Genomic DNA, 12,715 nt, shown 5'->3' with positions numbered 1-12,715 from the left:
TCAACTTTTTTTAAAAAAATGCCCCCTGTGGCTGAATCCAAGCACCATAGCCCCCCGCAGCGTATATTCATGGCTCCGCCCCTGTATCAAACTAATGTAGAACACATTTTGCGCCTTATGAAAAACAATTTTACTAATCATGCCCGACTATTTTCTCCACCGTGGAAAATTCTCAATCCAAAATAATGCCTATTTCTTTATATGAAGCCTTCAGTAATTTATCAAGCAAAACTCATTATTGGGAATTTCTCAAATTCATAGATGCCAGTAAAGAAAATCGTGAGGCGTGTTGTACAGACCTTCTGAATGACTATTGTACATTTTTTTCCAATTTTACAACTATGATATATATTGAAAACCAATCAAAATGACATTTATAAATAGAAAAGAACCACCAGAAACATCAAACATACCACAAAAAAAGTGCACTCTAATCTTGATTGCAAGAGAGTGATAAAAAATCTCAATATCCTTATAAAGAGCAATCTTTTCATCTCAACTTCAGGCCCTTTACCGCTCAACCATCCCTTAAATACCCCATGATCCTATAAATACTCAATTCTCTTCATTTTAATCTTTATGAAGATAAACGATTTTCAGATAAGGTAATTTCAAAATTCATTGGAGCTCGACAACACATATTTCACATATTACATATTCAGATTTTATAATGTATGAGTATGGAATAACTTTTTGGCATCAAATTTGGGAATATATACGGTTCGTAGAATTACATTTGACTGAGAAATTTTCGATACAATATGTCGAAATCCCCAAATCTGGTGATTGTGCAGATGCTTAACCTATCTGACTAACGAGAGAAAATGGATTGATTCTTCAGGACCACCATCTAGCACAACCAATCCGCCTTCCCCAAATTTCTGTCAACGCTTTTCCATTGTAATTTGAAATTACCTCTACTTTTTGGCGGCTTTGTTAAGTGTGACATTCCGATGTAGAGCCCCTCATAAGAGTGGGGTCGATGATTTTTTTATTGGGTGTTGGCCGCTCCCTCTTGTGAGGGGGGTGCACACTATGGTCACTTAGCAAAACTCTGCTTTGGGATGCATTTAATGGAGTGTGATGTCTGGTTGTTTTTCGGATTTCATTTACAACCAAAAAAAAAAAAAAAAGAGAGAGAGAGAGAGCTAGTAATTAGATGAAAAAGTATGTATAATGTATTTATATATTTTATAGACTATATTAGGTTTTTAATTAAATATGTAGTAGATATAGAAATATTATACATATATGGGGTATAGGATTAAACTACCTGTACATACAAAGTGTACACCTTGATTGGCACCTTCTTATGTGTCAAAAATTTGACAATTGGTTGGAAAAAATGTTGTCAGAATCAATATACCAAAATCTGCTAACTCATATGGGTGTAAATCAATGTGTCAACATTTATATATAAATAGCATGGTCCTAGAGAGAGAGAGTGTGTGTGTGTGTGTGTGTATATATTTTCCCAAAATATTATTTATCCATCTCAACTTAAATCTCATCCCAGAATCTTACACTCGCCCCAATATGACTAATTTGATTATAACGTAATCAATTTCTGTAATATCTTCATTGAGCTACTCCCTGCATCGAATACGAACAAATATTTTTGAAATGTTTGATAAATTAGCCTTAAATAATGCAGGAATGAAGAAAAACGTGTGAAATATTTGTCTATTATTATTTACAGTTTATCTTACCAAATTTGAAGTGTCTAACATTCCATAATCACTAGAAAAAGTAGAAAATAACCTTGGTTGAAGTGTCATTTCTCTTTTAGTAGCCACATACATAGGAATCATGTCAAGTCACATTCATGTGGTAATGTCATACCACTTAATCCACTATCATACACAAGACGAGGGAACCATTATTTTTGCAAAGATTTAACATTTTCAAATAATTCGAGAGGCCAGAATCTAAGACAAGTAGCGTTCAATTTTGAAATATGGCACTAGCAACAAATCTTAATTCATGAGTGCAAGAGAAGTGCAACATGAATCATCCGCTTGAAGCAATAGTGCCCGTGACACATCAAGTTTTGAGAGATTTTCTTGATTCTTGATAAATATATTTAATGATATAAGTTTGATAAGATATATTTAGATTATCCTCTTAATAAATGATACATGTGTTTCACTTAACATTCCAACTGTAAATCTTTTAACTTGGTAGCCAAGTCAAGAGTTACTGACAACTTAATTATATTTTCAATTATGAGTGCAAAGTTTTATGAGCTATTACAATATTATTCGCACATATAGAAAGTGGGCTATGTTATTAACATTTAATTACAAGTGGGATTATGTCATTACCAAAATCAATTGCACGATTAGGATCTTTACACCTTTTCTTCTCAATTATTACAATGATTTATTTTTTATTCTTCTTTTATACTATTTCTTATTTTAAATATTCTTTAGACAAATAATCCGGTAATATAAAATTAGGCAAACTACCTCCAAATTATTTTAAACTCAACAATTAGTTGGATAATGCAAATCAAAGTACTTCCACAGTAAACCATGTGACGTATTGCCTTAGAATTGGATTTAGGTTTATATAGGGTCACGTAATAAAGCAACAATAATAAAAATTATAATGCAACATCGAAAAACATCAACAAATGTTTGCCACTGTTTAGTTGACTACTCGATTAATTATTTGAATAATTGTGTGTACAATGTATCTTTTTTTCAATATTGTATACCTTATAAAATAACGTGTATATAGTAATGTAGCGAAACAAAGAATATAGACATGACATCTCATATAATCATTAGATACCAAAAGAGTTCAATTTAGCCAATTATTAGGTAGACCCTAGAAAGTCGAAGAAAAAAAGTATCATTGAACCAAATAAAACTAATAAAACCATCTTGTGTTCAAATTAACCCACGAATTACTATGGTTAGCTCATCGTCGCATAGTCTAATGGAACTCAAAAAAATCAACAAGGATATCGCGTGTTCGCATAACATACAATAACGTAGTATCCAAAAAAAATAAAAAATAAAAAAATAATAATAATAATAAAGATAGTGGGAGGAGATTTTAATGTTGATCCGTGACTTTCTTATGTCTGATAGGAATAGGACAAAAGCAATTCTAAGTGTGCTTATGCGACAATATATAATTGAAGGGACAAAATATTGAATAACAAAGGTTTGTGGAGAATCGTTGTTGCATAATCTTGTCCGGCTCTAGCGACTTCCATGCGGATTAACCACACGCACGCTTTATGTGCAATTGTGCTGTGGTCGTTATCCATTGTTGGGAATTTAATTTTGTCCACATTTAAGTCAAGTATTTTATAACGTTAAGATTAATGAAAAGACACGTATAGAATCATTTCAAGAGTGAAAGAATCAAATGTTGCTTGCAACTTATGTGTTGAAAAGTTCGAGAAACACTCGAGATTAATCAACAATTCAAAGCTAATAATAACAAATCATATAAAAAGAATTGCAGAAATCTAAAATCAACACAAAAGATTTTTTCAACCGAAGTTCTAGAGGTAGACTTCGGCTACCGTTTCTAATGCTTAATTCCCTGTTGAGCATCCATTATAAAATGAATAAAGTGTTGGATCCAAAAGGATTGTAGTGAATAAGATTAATGATGCAACATGAAGTAATGAAGATTGCATCGAGAAATAAGATTTAAAGGTAAAGAAATTAATAAAGAAATTTAATCGCAGAAGCATGACATTTTATTAATCGACAATATGGAGAGAAATACAAAAACTTAGTAATTCTTGCTTTAATAAAATTGAAAGAGAAAATCACTATTTATAGATACATAGCATAACATCAAAATGGAAATAATATGGAATATGTAAATAATATATTTCCATAAAAATCACATGAAATATAAGGAAACAAATTTTCCCACGTGAAAATAAGGAAATAATTTATTTCCAAAAAAATCCACCCTAATTTGGTTCACAAACCCAACAATTTTCACCTTGACCCAAATTTGGGTGCAACAAACGAAACTCCAAAATTTCAAACATATATACATCGAAATAGCCAATCTCCTCAACACAGTAACCAAAACTCTCCAAATTAAACCGTCGTCCTCTACAAGGCGTCTACAAGCGTAACCTGAACTCAAATCCTAGGTTCTCAAAATTCCACCGAGGAATTACTGTTGACCAAACATAGTCGAAGCACACCCTGTAGCAAAAATCATACCACATGCTGGATCAAAAGGCCCCTTGCTATAACTGTAAACTTCAACGTCCCCAAATGCATACAAGACATTATTGACACCAGGGTACCTACTCTCCATGAGTCCAATTTTAGCAAATGAACACAGTGTATCCGTTGAAAATGGTGACAAAACAGAATCACTAATGCTCTCCTAAGCAATGTTCTGGACTAACTCAAAGCTCATCACAAGAGGTACTGTACCAAACTGAACATCCACCACGGTATTGAACTTGTCCAGATATTTCTTAACTAATTCTAAGCTTCCCTACAAGATATACACTAAGACTTCTTCCGTCCCTCCAATACAACCCGGACACCTATTCGACCTTTAAAACTCCACCTCCACCAGTGAATTTATACCCTTTTGCATTCAAAGTATTAAGTGAGATAAGATTCTTTTTCAGGTTTGGAACATGTTAAACCTAATAAATTATTCTGACTGTCCCATCCTGCAGTCTAAATCTGATTCGATCGATCCCAACAATACGGCAAGATTGGTTGTTTCCAATTATAACTCCACCTTGCTGAATAACCTCATATGTCTGAAAGAAATTTCAATTAGAACCCTTATGATGCAAACATGTCAAATCGAGAATCCACTCCTTGTCAGGCCTAGATTACACATCAAATACCACAGTCAACATCACATCTCCGCCGTCTGAAAAATCCTCAACTATATTTGTTTCATCTGGAGTCAAAGATTGAACTCCACGATTTGCATCTAAATCACCTTTAGCCTACAACTTATCACAATCCTTCCGAATACGTCCCTTATGTCTACAGTATAAACAAAACAAATTGATGTTATTCTTCAATCTGCCTTTCTGTCGACCACCATGAGTTACAAGAGCTTCCTCATCCCTCGATGTAGCTCCAACCAAATGCTTCAACTTCTCTTTTGAGTGCAAAGCTTCATAGACATCGTCTATAGTCAAAATATCCTGAATATATAAAATGGTGTCCCGAAACGACGCATGAAAGCCAAACAGCTAACACAACAGGATCAAGGCAAAATCCTCTTCATTGTACTTAATCTCCAACGTTTCCAGATCTCGACAATTTCCTTGAACACAGCAATATAGACTTTCAACGACCCTCCTTCCCTATGCAATGGGAATACAGCTTCTGCGAGCCAATTTCCTAGTAAGACTCTTGGTCATACATAACTACTCCAATTTCAACCACAAAGCAGCTGTTGTTTTCTACTTTAAAATATCCTGCAGAATATTGTTGGATATATGAAGATGAATTGACGACAAAGCCTTCCGATCCCTCCGTTGTCCAATTAGTTGGCATCTTATCAAAATCCAGCAACACATCATCCAAATTCAACTGCTCCAAAATAACTCTAATCTTTACTTGCCACAAAGAAAACCTTGTATTGCTATCTAATTGCGAAATATCATACTTCAAAGAAGTCATCTCTAAAAAAAATCAACCAATCTACGACAAGAACCAAGCTCTGATTCCACTTGTTGGACTCGGAAGGATTGTAGTGAATGAGATTAATAGTGCGACGTGAAGTAATAAAGATCACAACGAGAAATAAGATTTAAAAGTAAAGAAATTAACAAAGAGAGTTAATCGCAGAGCACAAGATTTTATTAATCGAAAATATGAAGAGAAATATGAGAACTCAGCAATTCTTGCTTTAACAAAACTGAAAGAGATTACCACTATTTATAGGTACATGACATAGCATAAAGATGAAAATAATGTAAAATAAGGAATTAATATATTTCCATAAAAATCACGTAAAATATAAGGAAACAAATTTTTCCATATGAAAATAAGGAAACAATTTATTTCAAAAAAAAAATCCACTCTAATTTGAGTCACAAACCCAACATAAAACTCGGTTGCACTATAAACCAAAGTACAATCAGTTCAAAGATACAAGATCAACTCACAGAGACTAGTCTTTAAACAAGACTTTTGGAACGAAGCACCCTCTACTGAAGAATCACAACAAAACTCGTTCTATCTCCAACTCTTACTGATTACACAAATTACACACATTCTATACACAAATCACCCAGAAAAGCACCACAGGCTTTTGATCTGGAGTATATCCTAGAGATTCTAACATTTACACTCTAATTGCTCAAGAATGAGAAACCCTAACAATAAGGATGAGGTTTTCTCTCTAGAGGGAAGAAGAATAGTTGAACCCAAGAATGAATGAGAAGTGAGTCGAATCATCCAGTCAACCATCAATTGGAAGATATAATATCAAAAGTCTCTAAAATAGGATCTGATGGTCATCAAGAAGTCAAGTGTCATGATCCAACAAATAGCATCCATTAAGTAAACTGCTATTTTATAAAACACGTTTTTCCTTCATAAAATTTTGGAAGCACACTTTCTACATTGTCAGGTCTAGGGTTCGAAACATAACAGGTGTGCCTTGAATGATTTAGTTAAAAGTATTATTGATAGATCGATTGAAAAGTTTGAGGATCAATCACAGATCCACTCAATCAATCAAGTTAATTGAAATAAGGTAAGAATAAAAATGTTTCAGTAGTAGATGCACCTGAGCATTGAGTTGAAGGTGGTTTTATAGCATTTCTAGAGCAAGTGCACAAAAATCAATCGAGAAATTAGTTGACAATTATTTAAGTAACACAAGATTGAATAACAGAGTGGGAAGATCATATTTCTCAAGAACAAGAAATATCACCGATAACTTTTTTGACTTTTAGGACATTTTGAACTTTTTAACTTGGAAAATCACAATAGTTTTGTTTAATACGTTCAAGTAGTGAGTAAGAAAGTGATCATGAACCATAGAGATGTTGGTTAATGAACTTTAATCATCACAATAGGAAATTAATTTTTCTTTGAAAATTAAAATCATGTAAATAAGGATTTGATTGATCTTGAGATCATTGGATTATAAAATCCTTACATATATAGAAAAGGGAGGAGATGCCCTTTTTGAAGGAGCTATTAATGGCCTAACAAATTTCTTCCTCCCTTAAATCTTCTTCCTTGTTCTCCACTAGGTGTTATTCCTTTTTGGGGAATGTGAAAAGTGGCTAACCCTAAAATCACCCAAAATATGCCAATAATGTGCATATTTATAATGATTTATTAGGGTTTGAAAATTGCACAAATTTTCTTAGACTTTATTGTAGTAGGCCAATTGAGTCACACACCTTTTATTGGAGTTAAGAGAGGGATCTAATTGGACTCCCATGACCAATTGAGATGCATCTATTAATCCCGGCTTATTCTACCAAAAAATCGAGATTGCACTCTCGAGTCGAGTGATAGTTATAGAAGCAAATTATGATCCAATAACAATATCCTCTAATTATCGTTCGACAAGTCAACCTCCATTTGACCGTCAATATGTTAAAACTGACAAAATGACCATTTTGCTCTTCAACATGCATTACCCTCTAAGTCCCATTTTTATACGACAAGTTCGTTGTAATCAAATCACAATGTAAAGTCCAAAGATCTCATCGTCGACCTACTGAGCTCAGATTCAATTTACCTAGGAAAATACATTAGAGTGACGATCGTCTTATCTCAATGATTAATGGATTCCAATATTGTAAGTATATGATCTCTAATTGTTTCGGCCCGATTCCCAAAGCACCTAGATCAATCTTCTATTTAAGACTTCACTCATTAGTATCTCAAAGAACTTGAACTAGCAATCAAAGGTACATTACTCACTCAAAATTTAGATGACCTGTTTGATAATCAAGTAGTGTCTCATTTCAAATGGTCACAAATGAGTCATCTACGCGGTCCCGTTCAATGTGCATCGAAACACATTATTGTTCCTATTTCAAGATCTAGACAAATCTTAATAAGAACAATACAATCTTATCAACATAAAGCGTCCAACTTTATGAACTGATTGTGAACGACATAATTTTGATCACATCACAAATTGTGTCTTACGATACCCGATTCATCGAGTATACAATTTGTGACGTCCTTTATGATCATGGAACCTTAGACAATCACTTCAAATTATATCACGCAAATAAACGAACGTAAATTCATAATATGATTTTACAGAACATTACTCGAAGAATGGGCATCAAACTAACAAGAGATGCTACACTCAGTATATGATCACCAGGAGCACAATTATATTGCATGAAGTTTTGTTTTTTAGTTTCAATATTGTCCTCTGTCTCCAGATAAGTTGCTTTTTTTTTCTTTTTTCTTTTTTCTTTTCCTTTTTTATTTTTTTTTTATTTTTTTGGAACCTTTAACTAGATATCAAATTGAACCCTCCAAAATTTGTACTATATATATATTTTGGTAGTATTTTAAAAGATGTCACGTAGAATGATTTAGTGAAAAAATTATTTGTGTCTCCCACGGGCTCCTTTATATGAGGCTAGATTTCTTATCTATTTGTTTTAGGGTCCATTTCGAGTGGTTAGTGGGAGACGACTAGAAAGTGCCAATGATTAACATTAAGGAAAACCAGTTTGATGGATAAATTTAGGGTCCATTATTGATAGTAAATTAAACGACATAATAAAGACATTCAAATTGGTAGTATGACTTGAGAATTGAGAATATCGTCATCCTGAAATTGACCATACAGTTATGTCGAATTTGGGGATGCGTCAAATCGATGGCTACAATCTACAGATTTTTTTTATTTTTTTTCCGTGTTGATTCGTGAAATTGATCTAAACATAATCAGACTCCAATTCTTACGCGAAAAACAAAATTATCAATGTCGTTTTCTAGAAAGCAACTAAGTCAGTTTTATTATTTGAGAATAATGTACATCTTTATTTTTTTTATACTGGATCGTTGGTTTGACAAAATTTATATTTTCATTACATATAAGTTATCTTTTCTATATAGATAAGGTACTCAATTTGGGAAGTTCTTTTTGGTGCCCTTGATAATTAGTTAAATTATATGAAGCCCTCCATAATAATAATAATAATAATATATATATATATATATATATATTTTGTTCTAGAAGAGAATCTATGCAATGGCTTTTCTCATTACCGAGTAATTGACAAATATTTTAGTGTTGTTAATTTCACGTGCAAGTGATTCTTAGTAAATTATATTTGTATATTCTAGAAGAGAATCTTTGGTTATGAGTTTGGTGGAAAATCATTTGTACAGAGGAAGGGTTCATAGAACCCCTCTAGAAGAGACATGATATTAGCTCCACGCAAGATTCACGGGTGATAAAAAAATGCGAAATAAAATGACGACCTACCGCTTTATGTGTTGTCTATAAGGTTTCTGTGAAGCCCCATTCTGTACATGTAGCTGGATTCTATTAGTAGATAGTACTCCAATTTATTTTACAAATATTAAAATGATGTTAATGGAAATTGGAATCGTTTTTTATTTTATTTTATTCTTCTTAAAACTGAGGGAATGCTGGCCTAAATTTTGATATATTATGCTACTTTGTTCTCTGGAACCGGCCACTTGTGTTTTTTTCCCTACTCCATTAAATAGTAATATCATTTTCACTTATTGTGGAGTTAGAAGAATTTGTGCTCGTATAATCCTTTACTTATAACGTAGTATATATATAAAGGACGTATCATCAAATTATGCATACTGTACAACTCGATTAGGATAAAGGTGTGATTGTCGAATCAATTCTATCATAGTAAATGTCGTCACCGTTGTGCATAAATTGCACGGAAAGTGCACCAATTGATATTATGGATGTTATATTCATTCAACTTGTTGTGACATGTTACATCGAAATCAAATTAATATTCTATATATCTGATATATATAGAGAGAGAGAGAGAGAGAGAGAGAGAGTTACCTTTGGATAGACTTTGGTTAGTAGTTTCTTGATGACAGTATGAGATTGATGTAATATCTGTCAAACAATGCTAGTGAGCCATAATTGATTCCGTCACATATTTGTTACTGGCATAAATGTCTTTGTCAACTACCTCACCTGCAACACTTTCATGTGCAGAATTTTAAGTGACAAGTTTTCGTTGCTTAAACATTTTATCGGTGTGCGCTTGTTTTTCCTTCGATTGCATCTTCTCCGTTTATATAAAAAATAAATAAATAAATAAATAAGAATTAAAAATTTTTTGACAAGCAAGAATTTTTTTTTTTTTTTTTTTTTTTTTTAACTCTGCCATTAGCTAATGGTCAACGTCTATAAGTAAATTCGATAATGCTATTTGTACTTGCCTCCCGGGGCATAGTCCAGTGGTGCAAAGGATAGGAGTGAAGTTATCTCACGCCTTACTAACAGTCGCAGTGTGGGGGTTCGATTCCTGAAATATGGAATTGGAGTCCTTGTAGGTGCAGTGTACAGACAGTTCTTGTTCCCTGACCTGTTAGGGCACATCCCGCGATTTACCTCCCTCACAAAACTCTAAGAGCGAGAAGGTGGAGGCTGTCAAAGTTGGAGTTCAACCTTTGATAATGATATTTGTACTTTCGGAGTTGACACCCCATATTGCGGGCCCCAACCCCTGATGTACACGGCATGATTGAAGTGAATTTGTCAAAAAACGAAATAGAGAAAAATGATACCAGAAAGATAAATTTTCAATTAAAAAAAAAACCTCTAATTTTCTTCACATATTTATAACGAACACAAATGTTTACAAACTCCATAGTTTACCCCTAAAAAAAAAAAAAAAAAAGAAAGAAAGAGAGGGAGAGAGAGAGAGACAACGAAGCTAAAAGGACTGAAAAAAGTCGTGGTTCATCCCTTTTTTATGTCCACTACATTTTACTTCTACTTTCTGCTTTTTTCTCTCCTCTGCAATTGGTTTAAGCTTTTGGCACTTCCATGGCTATCATTGGAGGAATTGGCATTGGAGCACTAATGGCTACGGCTGGAACACACACTTTTTCGTCTTCATTTTTCTGCATTTCTATAACATTATTTGCTTCAATGTCTTCAATCACCATTGTCTTCTGGTTATTTCCGGTGCCTCCTAATTTTACTGGTTCGGGAATTTCTTCTGCTTCTTTCTCCTTGTACTCCTTGTATTTTCCCCACAGCACGGAGTAAAGTCCGATCACAATCAACACGGCCCCAAGAACACTGAACCACAATAAACAAAAAAAAGTTAAATGACTCCTCAGAATCAAGTAATTACAACATCATATTTTATTAATTTTAATTTCTTTTTAGATTATAATTAAGGAAGAGAAAATCACCCGCCAACATATATTTTCTCGGCGAGGATGAAAGAGCCCATGATTGCTACAATGATCATCATCAATGGACTGAATGCAGTCACGAAAACCGGCCCTCTTTTTTGCATGACGAGTCCTTGTACATAGTATGCAATGCTTGACGAAACAATACCCTACAATAGGAAAAAAGAACCGATGACGTTATTTTTATGGGCATACTGAATTCATTTTTATTAAAAGCTTAATATATGCACAATTTTATTTATCTAGTAACGGAAAATTTTCAACTCGACTTGACTCGACTCACAGCATAGGCAGCAGCTAGCAGGTTCATGTCCCACCCAATGGTCCAAACAGATGATTTGTGCTCCATTACAAAGGTGACAGCTATAGATTGCAATGTTCCCAAGAAGCACACAAGGGCTGTTAGGGAAAGATGGGCTGTGTATTTTCTCATTGTGATAGCCTGTGATAAAAATCAAAGAGATTCTTATTTTAATTTACTTTCTTGCCCAAAAATTTAAAAATAAAAATTGAAAATGAAAAAAAGTGCAAAATACCTGAAGGATGAAGAAAGAAGCCCAGGCAAGTGTGGCAATAATAAGAAGAATTGAGCCTTTAAGCCAGTCCTTGTCAGTGATTCCAGCTGTGCCAGAAGCATTGGTTTCCTTAGGATGTATGTACTTGGACCATACCATGTTTAGTACATCACCTTTGTACAGTGTCATAAGCATGGCTCCAGCCACTGTCACCATTGTTCCCACCACCTTTGCCTGGCACCTGACCTTCTTTATGTTCACCTTCTCCATTCTGCACCAAAAGCGTGTTAGATAACACTTTTCAGTACCATAGACAAAATTTGTTTTAACTTTTTTTCTTTTTTAACCCTTTTAGTCTCGCGTACTAAAGATATCGTTAGTGATTCAATGTCTTAGTATTTCGAGGAGAATTTACGAAAGGCAAAATAGAAAATAGATTCTTGAGAATCCACTCTCTGTCCCTTTCACAACAGGACATAACAAAACAAGCTCTATAGGCCACCACATGTTCGATAATGCATAAATAGCAAATTGAACCAATTGGCTAGAATTTTGAATCAATTAATAAGAACTTTAGGATGCTACTTCACTGTCATCTTGAATCAAAACCTCATTTTACGAAATAAATATACTGCAATTGAGAAAACAAAGTTGAAACATGCTGGTCAACCCATAAAAAATTTACTTAAAAACACAGATCAACTCCAATATATAAGATCCTAATTTCTTGTCAGAAAACAAAATTTAACTCTTCTATTTAATTATTTTTAGTAAAGTTTAGTCTTACATACTAAAAGATGTAGTTGGAGA

General features: G+C 33.6%; 1 protein-coding gene across 1 annotated transcript in view; it reads right to left on the bottom strand.

The window, feature by feature from the left end:
- Positions 1 to 10,778: 10,778 nt before the first annotated feature.
- The window catches only part of LOC111374011 (WAT1-related protein At5g07050-like), a 2,903-nt gene continuing 966 nt past the window's right edge, over positions 10,779 to 12,715 (bottom strand). The window contains exons 4-7 of the mRNA XM_022996618.1: positions 11,927 to 12,176; positions 11,674 to 11,832; positions 11,388 to 11,539; positions 10,779 to 11,271 (exon numbers count right to left, since the gene is read on the bottom strand). Coding sequence (XP_022852386.1) covers positions 10,995 to 11,271; positions 11,388 to 11,539; positions 11,674 to 11,832; positions 11,927 to 12,176 — 838 coding nt within the window. The 3' untranslated portion in view covers positions 10,779 to 10,994. The remainder of the gene's footprint in view (positions 11,272 to 11,387; positions 11,540 to 11,673; positions 11,833 to 11,926; positions 12,177 to 12,715) is intronic.

Source organism: Olea europaea, unplaced genomic scaffold, assembly GCF_002742605.1.
Source record: "Olea europaea var. sylvestris unplaced genomic scaffold, O_europaea_v1 scaffold119, whole genome shotgun sequence".
NCBI lineage: Eukaryota > Viridiplantae > Streptophyta > Magnoliopsida > Lamiales > Oleaceae > Olea > Olea europaea.
This window is presented reverse-complemented; position numbering and strand designations above follow the sequence as displayed.